The sequence below is a fragment of the Netta rufina genome (assembly GCF_964035555.1).
Source record: "Netta rufina genome assembly, chromosome: 7".
Classification (NCBI taxonomy): Eukaryota; Metazoa; Chordata; class Aves; order Anseriformes; family Anatidae; genus Netta; species Netta rufina.
In genome coordinates this window covers 8,420,301-8,440,662 of record NC_140130.1, presented here as the reverse complement: position 1 = coordinate 8,440,662, position 20,362 = coordinate 8,420,301, and the positions used below count along the sequence as shown (strand labels likewise).

Here is a 20,362-nt window from a genome sequence, read left to right as displayed (position 1 = left end):
CCTGTCCTTGCCCTCCCTGTAATCCTGACCCATCAGCTCTGTCAGCTCCTCATCCATCCCCAGGCAGAGCCCAAGGCACTGCAACCACTCACACTGACAGGGGGTGATGTCCCCTCCTCGCCTCCCCTGCCTGTCTTTCCTAAAGAGTCTGTATCCTTCCATGCTAACATTCCAAGTATAGGGGCCATCCCACCACATCACCATAATGCCAGCAAAGTCACAGCCCTGCAGGCAGGGGAGGCATCTCTAACTCCTCTTGTTTATTCCCCATGCTATGTGCATTAGCATAGAGACATTTAAGTTTGGCTCCTGCATAAGTTTGGATCCTGACTTACTGGCTGGAATTCCTTTGTGCTGCTCTTCAGGTGTTCTCCTGCTGACCTATGATCCTTCTCCAAGCTCTGGGCATCTATCGCTGACTCCAGCATCAAACAGGGAGGAATAGGATGGATTGAAGTTTCCCTCCCCCAGCAACTCCAGTTTAAAGCCCTCTTCACCAACTTGGCAATCCTATGACCAAAAATGCTCTTTCCCTTCTCTGACAGGTAGACCCAGCAGACCAGGTTTCTCAAAGCAAGTCCCATGGTCTAGGCAGATGAACCCATATGTGGCACCAGTCCTGTAACCATCTGTTGATTTGCCAGATTCGACTGGCCCTTTCAATCCCCTCCCCTTTTTGATTAAAAAACTATCTGCGCTCCTGATTCCCTAACTGTGTTCCCAGGGCTCCATAATCCCTCTTGCTACTCCTCAGAGTGCTCCTGACTGCATCACCGGTGCCCACATGGAACAGCAGCAGCAGCAGATACTGTGATGACTTTCAACGTGTGCAAGAAAATTTGTTTAGCAACTACCTATAAATCTGCTAAGAAGAAACCTTGCAAGAAAAAGAACCAGTGATGGGCAGCAGACTTGTAATTACAGCTTCCATAAACATGTCTGAGTAAGCCAGAATCTTTGAAAGATACGATACTGTAATTCCTATTAAGCTACTCCTCGTAGCTTAGGTGATCACTCCAGAGGGTGGTAAGTCTGCAATAAATCCCCACACCAGAAGGCCTCCTCTTTTCGGGTTTTGAGTAAAAACAATACACAGTCAACTTATCTAGAAGAGAAAAAGGCTTCACTACCTCTCATACAGAGGGGATTTCACAGATGTGAAACATTTGTACAGAAACAAGTGTTCAAATTTGCACCAGGATAGGTTTTCAGCCACTAATATTCACCTTTGGCCTATTCTCATCTTAGTCACTTTACATAACAGTGTCGGAGGGACCATGTGGAAGGACTATCCCCGGTGCCAAAGCAAACATCAGAGATGGAATATTTCACTAATTCTCAATACCAAGAACTCAGCAGTGATTTCATAAAACAGACTAGGATGCTTACACCAGACAGATGTCCTGAATTTTTCTGCTCATTTACACTAGAGCTAGCAGAGGTGGCCTTATCAGAACTATTTAACACTGTACACCTACTTTATTTTGGCCTGAATTCTTATACAAGGTTGAGGATATTTAAACATTATGTTCAACACATTTTTGAAGCAGATTATCAAGGTGATTTCTTTACAAAAGACTTTTGTCTGGAGAAGAGACCATTCCTATCTCAGGAAAGCTTGCAGATGTAGAAAGAACAGCTTTCAAAATCTCAGCATTTCTTAGCTCCGTCTGTCCAAGAACACTGAGAAAAGGAGCACCTTCACACTGTCTGTAGTCCACAGACCTAGAATAGTGAAATCACAGCTGACACAACATTCTGAAATGAAACTACAGCACAGTAACGTGCTTGCTACATTTCTGTAGACAATTCTATAAACTTTTCTACATATTCTTGAAGACTGAACTTATACTACAGAAGTCATATGTGACAATGAAGACATGTAGTTTATGCTGTCACTGGATCTCAGTGCTCTCTGTAGAGGTAAAACAAATGCAGGAATATGATCTGGGTGCTACATACCCAAGATCCAGCAGGACTATGAATTGGTGTTATGAAAGCTTACTTGGGGACTGGGAAATGCAGCACAATGCTTTTGATGAAGTCTGTTTGCAATCCACATATTACCAAAGACAGTAAAGAAACCACAATTCCCAGTTCAGAAAGAACAGAGACCAGATAAGACAGGACCTTGACTCAGATGTTTGGGTTTCGTTTCATCTCCTCCTTGTATTCCTCATGTCTAGCCCACAGAACTAATCTGGGTGCTCCTTTCAAAACTTTCTCTTGTGCACTGAAGCTTTAAGCATCAATAATTTTAATGTCTAAAACGAGACATTACAATTTGCGAAATACTTTGTTTTACAGTTCTGTCTTGCACAGCTGCACTGAACAATTAAGACATCTGGTTAAACAAGCAGCAGAAGAAAATATTCCTATTAATAAACTGTTCAAACTTTTGCAGACAGCTGAAGAGGATATTTCTAGCTACTGAAAATTTATCATTATACTAGTTAACTGTACCTTGTAACTGAACAAACCCATGAACTAAATAGATGTGTAATACACATGCATGCTAATAGGTAGACCCTGCACGCACAGTTAGGAGGCTATTGTCTTATCACTTATGTTTGTCTCCCAATCCACTGTAGTTTTTTCTCATTTTTTGTTTTGCCTGTACACAAGATTTGCTCAAAGAATTCTCTTAAGTTTTATAACTTAAACTGTAAACAACTATTCATAAAGATCAGATTTTTTTTGTAGTAAATACAAAGTTAATATTTAGATCAAGATTTCATTCCTACCCTTCTCTTAAGTAGACGCAAACTAGTTCCACAAGCACCAGAATCAATGAGACATTTATCTTTAAGAAGTCATCGATTTTGGTGCCATAGTAAGTTCAAGATTACTTTTTTCCCCACAACTGAGATACTGATAAAATTCTCAGTTCTGAGTGAATTCTCTAAACGTCTGATGTCAAGGCGTTGCAGCTGAACAAAACACTGCAGTATGAACTCAAAAGATGGCTGAATAGATTGCAGAGATATTTTCACAAAGTGTGTAGGAACTCAATTATCTCGAAACTTCAACCAAATTTGAAAGATGGATAGAAATCAGCCAACAGCACACAGACAAGATCTTCTGTGCCTGCTAAAACCTTAAGAAAATTTAGTGAAGAAAACAGCTGGAGTTAACTTGCTCAGTATGCAAGTCTATTTTTAGAACGAGAACGTTTCTTCCTCAATCAGATTGCTCACTACTACCCAAACTACTGCAAAACATATCCAGCATAACTTTTATCTAACCTTTGTACTTAATTTCACTGACTTAAAATATCCATCTTTCATTTTGTGGTAGATTCTCTACCTGTGAAAACTAGAAAAGAATTAAATACAGCAATTACACATCACTGAAAAATAGACAAAATCCTAGTCCTGCATCAGCATTGGTCCAACAACATTTTCCAGAAAAACAAGAAAACCAACCTTTTTCAACATCTTGTTCTGTTTGTGGAAAAACTCCACTTTGATATCACCGCATACCGGCAAAGGTTGAGGGAATTCAAAGTACATAAACTTGTCTTCACGTCTTGAGGGTCCTGAAGGGGAGGTGAATATCTTTACCTTTAGCTGGTACACCACAAACTGAGGATCTGCATGGCAAAAAAGAATGTCACTTTGCAAGAAATGCCTTTAAGTGTAAAAACAACAACAACAAAACCAGGACCATAATAATAACCTACAGCACTTTGGAAGTTAAGTATTTGCAAGAGTCAGGGCAATAAAAAACCTTACTGGATACCACTGGAAATGACAGATTTCCATACTTTGTAGCAATATTCTCAGGCAACCATAGGATTCATGAAAAGTTGCTGTTTCTTTTTAATATATAATGACTACAGATAGTAACTACTACTTGATTTTTCCTTGCACATTCCTTCTCATCTCTATACTACATGGATATAACTGAGGGGTTTTGTTCTCTTTTGTCTCATCTTCACATTGTAGAGTGGGCAGTCATGTCAGATCAGATTTTTTTGTGTCAGATGTTTGTGTCAGAACAGATTTCTGTTCTTACACAAACAGAACTGTTACACAAACAAAAACAAGGACAAAATTTAACTTTAATACACAAACCAATCTGCACCAACAACAGACTATACAGATGCAGACCGTAAGTCTGTCCTGTAAATCACCACCACAAAACAGAGCCAGCTATAGCATAGCTTTCTCAAATAAGGTAACAGCTGAAATTGTGAGGGTTTTTTGGTGCAGCCTAAGCAAATGCAATTTGGAAGTTGCCAACGAAAACTAGTATGAAAGCCATAAATATTAAATGAAATTTATTCAACAAAATCCTTCTGCATTTACTCCTGATTTTCCATTAACAGCAGATGTAGCCTGCTCTCTAGACAACACGCACCAAACCATATCTGCCTCAGACTTCACGGCAATGCAGAAACCACCACGGTGGAGCTGTGGGAATCTCTACCAAGCATATCCACACTATCTTGCTGAACAGCCTATCCATAACACTTACTTATCTCTCTCAAATCCTCAGCACTGTGAAACCCTTTTTTTTTTTTTTTTTTTTGCCCAAGAGACATGGCTCTGCTCAGTCTGAGACTTCAAAACAGAAGGAAGATGACAGAATTAAGATTGAAAGATACCATATATTGGTAAAATTAGTACTATCACAGTAGATACACCACTAAAGAGCACAACATCATTGCTTTCACATTCTGAAAAATCACTGAAATCTCCACAGAAACAAATTGTTGCAATACACGAAGATGTTCAAGTTGGTAAGTACTGTCCACTTATATGCTTAGCAAATATTCGTCTCAGCATCCTACAGTGAAAACAGCATGCTAACAACCTGATACGGCCAAACAAGTTAATGCTCATGTAAACGATTCATACTTCATGTAACTTGATTTTACAAGTAATAGTTATCCAAAACACTGAATAAGGAGAAAATGCAGAAATCTGTGACCTCCACACCACTATCGCAGAGACAGAGGCTTTCTGGCACTGGCTCTTCCTTTCCTCCTCCTCTTCCTGTAAATACAGCTAGCCTGACAAGCTGCTAGATTGTTTCTTATGTGCATTGTGTTCAGGTACTGTCTTACAACAACATTAATAGTGCAATTTAAATCAGAGCCGCAAGAGGCACTGGAATTAATTACACATTAATCCCCATAGCAAAACCATTAGAAAAAACATTTCCGCTGTAACAAAAAATGAACACGCAACGTCAGGTACTTCCTGCTCTGAAACACAGCCCACAGGAAGACAGAAGTAAATATGTACTTACACTAGAAAGTTTCAAGGAATCTGCTGTTCCTTGCTAACATACTGCACACCAGCAACCCACATTATTCATTTACAGGTGTATATATAATATTTAGTAAGTCTTTAAATAAAGAAAAATTTATTTCACAGTTAATTAGATATGTACCCAGTGGAGCTGACTTTTTTTTTTTTGAAAACCATCATGGGAAGAATAACATCACTTGAAGCCAACTTGCCATTGAACAATGTTTTTCAGCAATTCATGTTTCCCAAGAGTTGCTATATTTTAAAAAATGGCTTTTTTAAAAAAGGAACAAATACCTAAATGTGTATATGTACGTATGTATGTGTGTGTGTGTACATATATATATATATATATATATATTATATATATGGTATCACTATTTAGCTTTAAACAGTTACGTATTTCCCAATTTAAAAATTATAGTAAAATGGTCATACAACTCTGTCACAGACCTCAACTAACTACACCTTGGAGGATAAAAATGAATAGACCACACTAACAGCAGATTTTGGAAAGTTTGGTATTTAAATATGGTCTTGTCATCCTTTAAGATGTGCTGCCGTTCACATCACATATCAGAATGGTAACTTACAGCATAGCTGCTTGGCATCACACAAGTGACTTAAACTCAAGTTCAAATGCTGCCTTGTTTTCTTACATGAGCTAATGGAGAATAATGTAGCACTGGGTACTTACTGCAAGTTCCACCGCTGAACATGGGAATTGTTTCAAACATCATCTTGTGAAACAGCAGTGCCACTGGTCTGTAATCCAGGTGATTCTTTAACAGGTAGCTATAATAGTACACGTAGCGTCTCTGACTGGGAATTGTTACTCCCTAAACAAAGGAAAAATAAATGTCAAAAAGCATCCAGACCATTTGCTAGCAGTGACTAACAAGGCTCCTGCGTACTATCTTGGGATTTAACTAAAGATGAATAAACCACGAATGATAAGGTAAGCAAAAGTACACAGAATAAACCACCATTTTTTATGCTGAGCAAACCTTTGGCAGTTAGGCTGGAGACTAGCACAGAGCAAAATACCCTTGCTGGTAGTAACTCAAAAGCAGGGGAATGCTCCATCACAGAAACCCATCATTACAGCTTTCTAGTAGCTCCTAACAACCCACAGGGATTTCTTTCTTGCGACTAGAAAGTTAGTTGGAGCCTGGTCCAACTAACTGGCTTAAAAAACAGCAAAAACGTAACAGCCCGTGGGCACATCCCATTTTTCCCCAGTCAGTTGTCCACATCTCTTTCACTTGACTGGTTCTCCAGCTACTTTTGACTGGTTCTCCAGCTACTTTTGTAGGTATCTCCTAGCATCCATCTCAAGCAGCAAGGTAAAGAATGCAACCTTTTCCAAATCTTGAACATAAAGCCCTCAAAGACTGTGTGTGACAGACTTCCAGCATCACCGTGAGGAGGCCCCTATAATTTTTAAGCACCAGTACATGGATTACTTTTCTACAGCAGTTTCAGAGGACTCTTCTTTGGTTTGCTAATATCACTGTACTCATGACTGACACTACCTTCTATTAAAGACATTTCGGAAATGCATTTTGAAAATCAAAAAGTGGAAAGTTTCATTAATATGGGCCTGATGGTTCAAATTGTTAAATGAAGAACTTCTCAAATGAATTATACAACTCTGAAGCAAACCCTTACTTTGAGACCATATAACCAATAAATTTTTTTTTAAAATAAACTTTTATTACTATTTCTAAAATCTTAAACTTCAATAAATAGTTTCAAAGCTCTTACAGCTACTGTTTTCAAGAGGAAATGATAAAGATGAAAACAAATTGAATTTAGAAAACGCATAAAGTTTTATAACAGGCCATACCATATACTTGCAACTGCGTCATTAAGTACACTTTCTTATTAAAACAATGTGAAATTGCAATAAACTGGAAATAACAGAAGGTTTCATATATGAATCTGTGAGCATTTTAGTCATGAAGTCCACAACACAGTGCATCTATAAACACTTAGTTCTAACATCTCCTTCACCTCACAACAACCATAAGGCTAAGGATAGCCAGAATACTTGGCTATCTTCCTGCCTTTATTTTTAAGATGTTGAGAGTTACACCACTTCAGCTGCTTAAAAATCACACAAAAGGCTTTTCCCTATAGGACTTGTACAACTGCCTTCTTAAGTAGCCTTCTACTTCTGGTTCAGATGTCACCTTGGTAGTTATCAGACCTGCTCCTTAAGGGAGCTTTCAAGTTTGCTTTATTGGAATCTGAGCTTCACGCTTGAGAAAATCCCAGTGTCAGAGCAAACCATTAGTAATTTGTTGACACTGCCAACTAGAAGAAAGCCTTACAGCTGAAAAAAATGCCTCCCTTCTCTGCTCATAGCTTCTCCATGCCATAAAGGATGAGCCGTACTAAGAAAGCCCAGCACACCTTACCAAGGCAACTAGGAATGGGTCCAGAATGATGGGAACAGAGCCACTTACATGGCTAAAGTGACAGGTGATCTCAAAGCAAAAACAGTTCTCAGCCAAGAAGGCAAATCTGAGATCTCTGCTCCCCAGAGACATAGCCTTTACCCTGAGATCCTCAGAATCAGCCACAGTGAAAGTGAACAGAAAATTACTCATTTTTCAAAGGTTTGCTTTCAAAAAGAATTCTTTCATAACAAGGTAATATTCTGAGAGGTACGATCAATCCCCACTTACATTTATGCAAGGAAGAATAAAGAACAGGGAAGCAGTTTAAGCACTTTCTCCTTGAGCTGCTTGTATTTCACACCAACCCCCATCAACTTTTTTTTTTTTTTTTTTCCTCATGGGCATCCAATAAGCTCCCCTAGTCCCTGAGACAGAGCTTCAAAGATAGTGCTGAGCTGTGTAGTTGTCACCAGAATTATAAGCTGCTGCCTCGTGGTTTTCCTCTCACTGTAGCATGGGCAGCATTATGAAGAAGAAACAGTTTTGGAAATAATATTCCCACGGTCACTTCAATAACGTGTCCTACTTCAAAAGCAATATTAAATCTGCAGCATCAGACTAAGCTTATGGCATCGGGTTTAGTAGAGCTTGTCACCTGAGCCTTCATAACTGATCAGCTATGACACATCAGACGTTGGATACCTACCTGCTGAAAAAATCATTCTGAGACTTCCTCGCAGAAAGTAATTGTTTTTTATTTCCTGTTCAGTTACATTTAACTGCTGCTATCACCACTATTAGGAGTTTTTCCTCAAATACAACAATATGAAGGTCAAAGAATGCTCTTTAATGGATCATCTCCAGCCCAGGCATTTGATTAGTTGTTCCCAGCTGATAACTATTCATTAAGTAGACCATGCTTCCTTCTGAGACTATCCTCATCATAAAACCCTTCACAGAAGATGTGGGAATAAATAGAAAGTTCCAGCTGTAGGAACCTACAGTTGTCAGTCTTCATCATCACAGTAGTATTTCAGTATCCATCTTAAGGAAAAAAGAGGTGATAAGCTAACCAGTTCAAACTGTGGAAGCAGCAGCATTTTTTTAGAAGACTTATTTTGGGACTGACTTCTTCCTCAGTTCTGAAAACAGGCCGGACAACCACAATTATTTATCAAATTCCAGAGAACAGTATCTCCCTTAGTTTAAAGGGAAAGGAAACAGTGCTGTTCTACTACAGTGGTGGTGACCAGACTATTTTTTATCCAGTGCCTTGTAATCTTTCCCATTCTCTCCTTCTAAAAAAGGATCCCTCCCATGATGAGTTACAGAAGCTGAATGAGGCAGCTTATATGAAAAAAAATCACTTTTAGGTGAGAAAGAACCTTTTATACTCAAGCTCTGCCATGTCTTATTCCCCACTACCTTTCCCAGGACAAACAGTACATCAGCAGACTCTCTAGGAATTGTCAGCTTAATCTACAACTCTCACTGGATGTTGCAAATGCTTCCGCGAAGCTGCTTGTGCCATCACGCACTTGGGAAATGCTTGCTACAAAAGTACTCGGGGGTTGTCCTCTTGACCAATTAGTCATACTTCCTCTTGCAATTAGACTCACACTTCCTGCCAGCATGGACCAAACCCTCTTGAGACTCACTTTGCCATGCACATTAATGGCTACAGTGATTTTAGTTGTACTATTCTGAGTAGCTATACAAAAGGTGCATACCTTGTGCTTGCTTTAAAGAAAATATGGTACCTAATTAAAGCCAGTTTTCCTTTATCATGCATGTCTTGGCCCAGCAACAACAACAAAAAGTTTCTTGTCCCTGGGTGCAAGCAGCTCCTTTGATGTCTCAATTACTTTGAGTTCAGGAAGTCAAATATATAAAGGTGTGGTGAAGTGTCAAGTACTAGAGCAGCATTTGGCATGCAATACTGAAACACTGGCCGAAAGGGAAGACAAAGCTCCCAGAACCTACCCTAGAATACCTGCTTACACACGCTACTGTTACAATCATGGGAATCACATACTGCCCACCATCCAAATAAAAATAACCAGGCTCAAGTGGAGCTGGGAAAAATCAACTCTTCCAGAAGAGACATTGAAACCAAAACAAAGTTCCTGGTTATAGACAGTATTTACAGGGAAGCTAAACAAGGCTCTCACTATTCCTGTTTACTAAACCCTCTGCTACCTCAAACACGCCAGAGGGACCGCTGAGGTACTAATGAACAGTTAACTGACCTTATCCTCCAAACAGTAACACACAGAAATACCACCCTCTTCATACAAAAAGGAAACTGAGGTACAGTACACTTCACCATATATTTGTTGAGGTTTGTGATTTTCATGTCATTTTAGCTGGCTCTAGATAATTCTTATCAGTAAGAGCAGTCTACATTGTTTATTCATCACACAGCTTATTCCTATTCACTATCATGCCTTCTTACCAACACCCATGAAGCTGTGATGGGAAACCTTTACGCTGTCTTCTTTCTAGTATCATACCACAATTATCTTCTAAAGCAGAACATGGAATAGCAGCTCCATCTCCTAAGAACAGCAAACTAGGAGTTCATTTGCTCCTTCTAATGAATCAACAGCCAAATCCTAAAATTCCTTATGTGATACTTCAGCTCTCAAGAGCCTTCAAACACAAAACTCCACTTAAAGGTCTACACGCTGCAAAATTAATACTTTATGCAAATATTACAGGAACACAGAGAGCTTGGTACTTCAATAGGTTGAAATTGGCTTGCTGAGATGATTCTCCAGGTCCACTCTACCGAGATGTACAAGGAAATGATGGAAGATAAGCAGGGAAGCTTGTTGAAATGACCTTGCATCATACACGTTATTATATTTGGAGAAGGTTTCAGGAAGAAAAAAAGACTTAATTCACATTAATGAGGCATAACCAAGCCAAAAAGGTCCAACAAACAGTTACTGCTAAGTCAGTCTGCACCACTGACAAGGTCTTAACAGAAAGCTCTTGTAGCCACAAAAATCATTTCTCTGAAATGACAACCACCCACTCCTCAGAAGTAGAAGAAATTAAATGGCCGCCCCTGACAAAGCAGGTTCTGAGGCAGACAGTATCTATCCTTAACAATGCTTTTTAATGAAAAGGGAGCATCCATCAGCAGACTGGATATACTCTTCCAGTAGGGATATTCATCTGTAAAAAGCACTTTAATGTCTATGCATCTCAGAACACCACCACAGAAGTTGGGAGAACCTGAGGAACTGAATGGCTCATCCATTCAGGCAAAACAACCTAGAATAATCCTCTCATTTCAGCTGAAAATGCTAAACAAAAAGGTTCACTCATCAACCACCTATTTGATGCTACACACAGCAGAACGCTATTTAAAAGGCTATTTAAAATAAACTGTCCAGATCATCATGAACAGGAGATGGAAAAAACAGACTTTCAGTGTTGTGGCTAATTTCTTATGCTGCTTAAGAAAGCTTTTGTATTAAGAAGGACTATACCGATCCAATAACGTTAAAGACTCTAAACATTAAGCATGAAATCAGGTATTACAAGGCATTTCTTAAAGGGTTTGACTATTCAAATTGACCTCAACCAGGAAAAGTATAAAGTAACTTACCTTCTTATCTCTGGTCCTTACTTCCCCATAGAAATCTAGAGCTTCCTGAGCCTTTAAAAACTTGCCTCGATGCAACAAATATGCGCATATCATTACACCAGTTCGTCCCTTTCCAGCTTTACAGTGGATTGCTGCAACATGATTGTCATCTTCACTTAGCCATTGGTCAAGATCTTCACAAAAAGGTTTAATGAGCTCAAGTTGTGGTGGGTTATGGTCTTCAAAAGGGTACTGTGCAACTGTAACAAGAAAGAAAAACTTACCAAAATCTCAAAAGGAAACTACAGCAAGCTCGACTAGACGTGTCACCTTTGGACAAGCACACAAAAATTAACATTCTAAATAAAAACTCTTATATGTATATATAAGACTCTTACATGTATATATAAGACTCTTACATGTATATATAAGACTCTTACATGTATATATATAAAGCATATAGCTTTGTTTTCACTGTTGTGCAAACATATTATACACTAAACACATCACAGACATTTCTCTATTAATACATAAGCACATATCTTAGACTATTTCACAGTGCTTCTGAAACAAGTGGCACAGACTCTATTTTACACTATTTTTCTGGAATTTAAGAGTGCACTGGCACAAAGAATAACCTTGTGAAAATCCATTGGTCAACAATTAGACTACCTGCTGAGAAAAAGCAGGGCCAAACCTCACTCACTGATCAGAGACAGGAATTTTGCAGCAAGAATTCTGAGTGGCTGGTTCTACATCATGAACAAACACTCAGAATTTGCTCCAAGCAGTTTAGAAACAAAACTAATTTCTATATTAAATAATTGTAATCAAAAAAGAAATCTCATGCAAGGCATCTGCAATACCTATGGGTTTTAAGATGGAAACCATCAAACGCAGTTGTCTTTTTTTTTTTTTTATGTGGATGTGTGTGCATACGTATGTATTTCAAGCAAGCATGTAGGAAATAAAAAAACATTCTGAGCAAAAAATAAGCAACAGGCAGATAGTAGCACCCAAAACAAACCTATTCCTGACTCATCAAATCAGACAACAGATAATGCCACACTGGTTGGCATTACATTGAGATGTACTAGTTTGGTCAGAACAGCACTTCTCAAAGCACACCCATTTCTTGAGCGACAGACTTGGGACCTTACAAGTCTGGTTCATTTATAAAATTTCTCAGCTAGAAACACCATTTCCTTTTCTGGTCTAAAAATGAACACATTTCATTTCTGGCATATGTTTGTATTTGCTTCAGAAGTACCACTCTCTTGTCATACACACAAGGCTCCTTTTGATGAATCCCCAAGGACTTAAAGAGCAGAAGTGAGGTATGAAGTTATGGAACTGCTAAATCACTGTAGCACAAGTCTGAAGCCTTTTGGATGGATCTGCAAGGACAGTTTATTCTCTTGCAGTACAAATTGTCCACTTAATCTCCCAGGAGACCAAAAATGGAAGCCTGATAAAGTGAATAATCTCTCTTAAAGAAGCAGCAAAGCTTAATGAACATGAATGTACAATAAATAAATTCTTGCACTTTGAAGATGCAAAGACACCCAAAGTGACCATTGCATGCAAAGTTACACAGATGTTACTTTTTGCAGCAGATATAAGCGAAAGGAATTTATTTAGAAGCCCCTAAAATAGGAAAGTACTCAGAAGCAAAGACTTGCAGCATCTCCTATGTTAACCACATCCAGTAAGGCTCCTGTGAAGGGGAGAGACAAAGAAGTCCCAAAATAACTGCCTGAAAAATCCCAAGTAGTAACAGATCATTGAAGATGCTCTCCAAGATTTGGGATCACAGGCAAACCCTGCAGGATTTTCTGCAAAGACTGAATGAGGAACTGGTGAAATGGGTGCACTGCAATGGTTCAGACAAGAAGTCAGAAAGCAACCTTAGGAAATATTAAGCTGTAGAGTCTCAAACTTTGAGGAAAGGGCAGGTACTCCATGGATAAGGTTACTAACTCTGGAAAGCACCGCATGGAGAACAGCTCTGACTCCTTTCTCCAAGCTCCCAGACATTTCAAGAAAAACTCCACAGCACATAAGGGGAAAAACAAAATCAACATGGCAAAGTAGAAGACAATTTCCAGCATGGAAGTACTTCAGAAACTACACAAGCCCTGGACAGAAAGCCAGCATCTGGCATTGAAGAGCTTTCAATGTTTGGTTTTGCATTTGATGCTAGAACATTCAAGCTGAAAACTGAATTACTATTGTTTTTCACATTTTCAGCATAGAAAGGAGAACTTCCCTTTGAAATTAATTCACTTACAAAAATTTTAAAGGTTTTTTCTGCTGCTACTAATAAAAGTTAGTCCCGAGTCACCAATGTGGTCATCTAAGGTAACTAATTTGGCAATAACAAAAAAATAAAATATGTATCTCCCTAGAACAGCTTATGCAGAGGAGCTGTAAATGGTGCCGTCACAAACAACATTTTTGGATGGGATTTACAGTGAAGGGATCCAAGTACCTCCATAACAGAAAGCATAAACTAATGCAAGCACATGTTCTGGACATTATATTAGAAGCACATCCTTTTCAGTTATGCCTTTTCTCTTACCCAAAAAATTGCCCAAGCAGATCTTAAGATACTTTTTTTTCTGGCTTGTACATGCTTAGTAAGGTTTCAGAACACTGCTGTTCAACATAATTAGTACAAATGAGGAGAAAAGATGACTTACAAATGAAAACCTCAGTTCCTCTATATTCAGGCATTAAAGCAGCCAATTGCATTTTGGTCATGTTCTAAACACCCTCTTTAAAACTAGAAGGATGTTATAAAATAAATAATAAGAAAGTCAAGTCCTTGCTAAGGACCTAGTATTTATTACCTGGGGCATTCATACTGACAAAACAGGAACATCAGTTTCCAGTCTCCAAGAGCCTCATCAAAAGGAGCCCCTAGAAGTTTCCCCACAGGTTCTGGCAGTTCTGCAAAGTATCTAAGAACCAAATCATCTCAAAGAATCATCAAATGGGATTTTTTTTTAATTATTATTATTATTTTTTTAAGTTTCTTCAATAATTCAAATGCTATTTGACATCATTCCTCACTCCCAACTCTCCTAAATTATTATTCATCAATCTTCATCCACGAACTGTGAAATTTAAAGAGAATACACGTATGAGACAGTGAAAACATACCTCTGCAGTTAAATTTGGCGGTGTCATAATGTCTTTCAGCACACCTAAAAAGAAAAATAAGACAGGAGTTCAAGACAAGCTTCTGAAGCACTGTGTGTTTTAGTCAGTGTGACTCTCAATGGAGACACTCACCCAAGTAATGCAATACACTATTGTTTTTAACACTGTAGCATTAACTATTCCAGCCACTCCAGCAGCTTTATTGCTCCCACATAAGCACATATGGACAAGATGGCTGTGACCTTTATGAACCAATTGACTGCTCTCAAACTATGTGTCAAGATACATCTGCAACAACATAGATGCCAAGGGTCATGGGACTCACAAGGACATTTTTAAGACCCTTAGCTAGTGCAACCCAAGCAAAGCATTCTTCTTTCAGTTACAGAACTGTGACACAAGCATCACAGGTAACAGAAAGCACCACTGAACATTACAATACAGATCACTTTTATCAAACAGATGGCAACACTGCTCTCCAACTTGGCATTTGTTCTTGAAATTAGGTCAACTGAAAAAAAAAAAAAGGCCAGTAAGCCAGTTTCCCTCCCCACAGACCCTGGAAACAAGCACATTTCTGAAGACTCTGGAGTTGCACCAAAGTCTATTTTACTACTCTCCACAGAAGATCCACTCTAGCTAGCTATCAATCAGCAAAGCAAACCACACGATGTTAGTCACGCAGAATGACTTGCCTAGGGATAAGCAGAACTGATCAGATATACAGAATCCAGCCAAAATGGATGGCATGTCATAAGGAAACAAGCTATATCAGGCGTTGGGGCTAAGAGGAAAGAAGATAAGAATAGGATGCCCTTCTGTAATCTTCCTTAGAGTTACTCGTTGTAGGAAAAGTGCTGTGCTCCTATGTCACACAAGAAAAATATAGTTCAGAAAGGAAAATGAGAACAACTCTTCCTCAAAACAACAGGACTCTAGGTTAAACATGATGCTGGGGATCATTTCAGTAGACAATACACATCTAGGTCTTCTGTTTTGGTTAAAACCTGGACTCCTCAGAGTGTTCAAATAACCCTGCCAGTTTCAGGATGGGTATGAACTTATCTTTCTTTCACAGGTATGCTATGACTGCCACCTTTGGAGCTGTATACGGCTTTTGACACCTTCAGACACACAGACTTTTAGGCTCTGACCTTTATGACTGTTCCACCTAACCAAAGCCTTGCAGACCCCGCATTGAACTTTGTCCATGAGACTCATACACCAGGGACAGAAGTAAATCTGCTGGGGTTGCTGGTGCACTCAATGTTTTCATTTTTTTCTGAATTCTAGAGCTTTCCTGGCTCTACTCTTTGCTAGGGAAAAGTCTGGCAGTTTTCATGTTCACATATTCATATTTCACATTGCTGACACCTCTGGGCCAAGTGTCATGGAGTAGGTGAGTCTCAAAAGAACATTATCTGCACTTGAGCCTTCAAGAAGGTTAGACGCTGGAAGTATGCCCAAGATATAGTCACCACACCTAGAGCAGCCAACAGCCATGCTGGGCAAAGGACTGTTACAAGTTAGTCAGCATCTGAACTTTGGAAGTTGAGCCTGTTAGGAAGCAAAGTAGTTAATACAAAGCATCTTATCCAACTGCACTCTTCAAGAAAGTTTCCTTCTTCCTTCTAAAGAAACACCCAGTTCAAAGTGGTACTACGGGACAAAACTCTTCAAAACAAACAAACAAAAAAAAATCCACACATGGGCAAAAAAAAAAGCTTTCAAATTGTTAAGTTTGAGATAGTAACAAGTAGAATACTATAAGGGATAGAAAATAGTCTTGTTGATACCAAGGATAGAAACTGAGCACAGAACATAGCCATGTCACTCTCTATACCCTCATACGGGAGCTGTACACAACACAGGGCAGATGCTGAACTCCAGACACAGCTGTACAAGACATCCTCCCACTCCCTTGCACGGAACACATGCGTATCAACATTAGAGATCCCACTGGCATACACTTTGGGGATGTTTCCATTGCTTAGCATTTTAAGAGCATTTGGTTTTTAGACACAGTTACACCTGTAATGCAGTCAAATCTCCTGATGAAACCTGAAGATTCTGGGGGAATTTTGGAAGAAAGTCAATCATCAGGGTTTTGTAATCCTATGAGCAGAACTCTGACAGCACATTTAAAACAACTCCAATGCAAAGTGCTGCCAAGATGGGCACCTTCCTGGTCACAGCCACGACCCTGTTGCTGACAGGACCACAGGCAACAGAAAAGACATGTCAATGGCCAACTCCACATGCACAGAGACATACAAAATAAGCAAAGAAAATCCATGTTGCTCATTACAGTGCTTTCAAGTATCTACCTTTATTGAAGATACTTAATAAGGTGGAGAAGTGGAGATGACAATAGGCGCAAGAATAATTTGGTGGCATGTGAATATTGAAGGTGAAAGTGAACAAACATGTTAAAACAAGGAAGAACAAAGAATAAATAGCAAAGGGTTAAAGGCACAATCAAGGAAAAAAAAAAAGAAACAAAATTAAATCTAATGCTCAAACATTCATTGGGAAGCTGAAAGCCACGATGTGAGCATAAGGCAAAACTCACATCATTTAAAGATCAGTTCAGAAAAATCCTTCTAAATCCTGTTAAAGGAAACTGCTCAATATACACATCACTATCATTTTCACATAACTGCTACCTTAAGGGAACTCAAATCCTGTGCCAGTACTTGCAATCCTTCTGGTTATAGCCATATAGCTCCCCTGAACTCCTACTTCCGTCTTATGAAGAGATACAACAGGCCAATTATTTACGAAGGATCAGATTAATCCAAGGAGATGCTGTTCTCTGAAATATCTGAAGGCTGTAATTTCTTCCTATTGCACAACCAAGCACTCCAGCAATTCACCCAATGGCATTTATTTAGTTAATATGTGTACAAATTTTGCACTCAAAGACATAGATAACCTGGCCTTTCTAGCCAGAAACAAAGTTTAAAAGCTATGTAGCAGGAACTTGAGTCTCCACTTCCAGATGATCCATTTTTTTCAGGATAAAGAAAACATCCTTTTAAAGTGTAATGCATTGCCCGGATACTGCTATTCTAAGCCAGTAAGACTTTGTGTTTTATTATTTTATTTTAAATCAATATGCTTCTAAGTATCTGCAAGTTTTCCACTAATAATTTCTCAACTCAGATTTTTGGAAAAAAAAAATGGGGAAGTAGGAAAACTAGGACCTTGTCAACATCTGTTGACAAGACAAAATCAATCATACAAATGAAATTAGGCTAAATTAGCATATAAAGATTATCAATAGACAAAAGAGAAAGCATTTCTGTTTTGTAACAAGAACAGCTTTTAGCATGACTGACTGTTCTGATGAAAACGTTACACTTCTAAAGCTGAGAAACCATCAGGCTACTGATTGCTGTGGTAGTTTAGTCAATATGATGAACAGGGACATTGAACAATACATCCAGAACCTGGGTACCAATACAGTTAAGATACCTCCAAAAAATACAAACTATACAGGAAGAGTATTCATTTGGCAACTTCTTCACTGCAGACATTAATATATTAACAGAAAGCCTGCTGTGAATTACTTTTCACTTTTTAATCACAGGGTACAAGCTCTAGATGGGCTGGATGCCAAGTCATTTAAAAGCATTCGAGTAATATGAATACACACCAGCATTTCATTTAACCTCACTCAGCTTCACTAAATGAAGTAACAGTGCTCTCAATCAAGCTTAATTGTTTTAAGAAATGTGCAAAACATCTCTAATTCTGCTTCAGTACAGCAGCAAGCCACTTTCACTCAGAAGCTATTTTTAGAACCCATTATTTCAGAAAATGTATCTATATGAGCATACTTACAGATTGTATATCTTGTAATGGTTTTTATGCTTTGAATCCAAAAACCTTAAATGGGGGGAGAAAAAGGCATGTATTAATATACATTTCAATAATTATGGTCTTAATTTACAGCATCATTAAAACAACATCCATCACATGCAGCTCTGCTTTCCACATTCCAGCTGGCCCTGTGGTATCTCCAAGCAGGGCAGGCAGCATGTTGCAAACCTCCCTTGTACAAACAAGCCATCAGTAGGAGTGAGGCTACTTGTGCAACTGAGGGACCAAGAGCTGACATGCAACTGAAACATTTACTGTATGCACCAATTTGCACTGACTTAGAAGATACTCACACATCAATAGATTAAACTGGGGAAGTGTTGTTCATTTAAAACAAAGTACCAACGACGTGAAGGATCTGTACACAGTTACTTCCAATATGATCATCTATGCAAAATATTTTGCTACAATGGTGTTTCCAATGAAAAAAAGCAGTCAAAGTAACTTCTGTAATCCCGTTCAAACAGCCAGAATCATTTATCTTTAAAACCTGTTTTTTTAAGATGGCCATCATTTGCCACTGAAATCTGCAGACCGTGCCCAGTGACAGTCTGGGTTCAGAAAGGAGAAAGCCCATTCTAGTTTTTTTTTTCACACTTGCGCTCACTTCATTTTCACGCTAACTTTGTAATGAAAACTTTCCCTACAAGCCTTAGAGAGCTAAACTGCAAACGTGATTCATCAAAATTGCCATAATTATATATGATGTGTCACCTGGCAATGTTCAAGAAGAAATAACATACAAATGTTTACACTTAACATCATCAACAGTGTGTATCTGCACATCAGCCAGAACGAATTTAATTAGCCATGACAGAACATGCTGTTCAAATTGAAAGAAACACTTGCTGCTAAAATCCTGGAAAGCTCAAGCAAAAACAAGCTCTGGTTATCAATCATAATATTCCAGAAGAACCTAGAAGAACTTTGTGGTTAAACTGATGCGTTAAAATGAGAACAGATGTGTATGCTCTTTGGGCAGCACTGAGTGTGGGACTCCAATTTCATCAGCACAAGTATTCAGTAACTACTGCTGGTGCCCCTGTTGGCAGACGCGGGGAGATTCAGGAAGACCTGGACCGAACAGCTCATTCCAGAGGGCCCCACCGGTTTGAAACATGCTGGACAATGACAAGAGCGGACTCTGCTTCCTCCAGTTACATCCACAGGACTAAGCGTAAGCTTCCATGCAAGTGTCTAACTATTAAATTCCAGCCACAATACCTCAAAGTGTACCTCAAAGCCCGACTTCTCATACAGCATTATCATTAAATTTGTCAGGACACCAGCTGTCTAGAAAAAGCCCACTGGCATATCCCTCGTGGCTCAATACCAATTGCTCTGGAGCTCAAACACACTGAATTTCGACATAAAAACTTCTTGAAAAAAAATAATACTCCAAGCATAACACTACTTTAGCATCCAACTCCCTACAGCTACTTAATTTACATGTATCTCTCCACATCTTAATATGTTCCATCACACTTTTAGGCTGTCACTAGTCCAGTCCCTTTCATCAGAGTGTTTATGGATTAATAGTTGATAGTAACTTCCTTTCAAAAGTCTGACTTACACGTTTTATTTATACACTCAACCAATAAAATTTTCCTTTATGTAGGAACCACTGAAATCAATGCTGTGAACACAAGAGGACCTTCAAAGACTACTACCTATTGTTATTAATTTGGGTTAATGCCTATGCCATTTGTTCCTAACCCACCTTTCGGCTCTATCCGAAACCTTCCAAAGGTGGAGCCCACAGGGGACCCCTTGTGTCACACAGCAGGTGCAGTACCCAGATCAGCTTAACAAAAAGGTGGCTCTGACGGCTAGTGAAAGAAGTTGGGTAGACAATGTGAGTTTGTGGGACTGCCCTCAACCATCCCAAAGGACAGAGAAAACTCGGTTTGCATGTAATGCATCTGCACTAACTTGTACCTTGTATTAGACACCATGGCTTCACGCATCTCGACAATTCTAGTGGAGACGTAGGCTCTTCAGGAGTATTTACAAACTGGAACCTCACCAACATGACCCACTCTTTACTACTG

At 39.0% G+C, this 20,362-nt stretch overlaps 1 protein-coding gene across 1 annotated transcript in view; it reads right to left on the bottom strand.

Moving 5' to 3' along the window:
- The window catches only part of PTEN (phosphatase and tensin homolog), a 48,303-nt gene that overhangs the window by 10,935 nt on the left and 17,006 nt on the right, over nucleotides 1-20,362 (bottom strand). The window contains exons 3-7 of the mRNA XM_084290649.1: nucleotides 18,273-18,317; nucleotides 14,427-14,470; nucleotides 11,283-11,521; nucleotides 5,956-6,097; nucleotides 3,426-3,592 (exon numbers count right to left, since the gene is read on the bottom strand). Of these exons, the coding sequence (XP_084146775.1) occupies nucleotides 3,426-3,592; nucleotides 5,956-6,097; nucleotides 11,283-11,521; nucleotides 14,427-14,470; nucleotides 18,273-18,317 (637 nt within the window). The remainder of the gene's footprint in view (nucleotides 1-3,425; nucleotides 3,593-5,955; nucleotides 6,098-11,282; nucleotides 11,522-14,426; nucleotides 14,471-18,272; nucleotides 18,318-20,362) is intronic.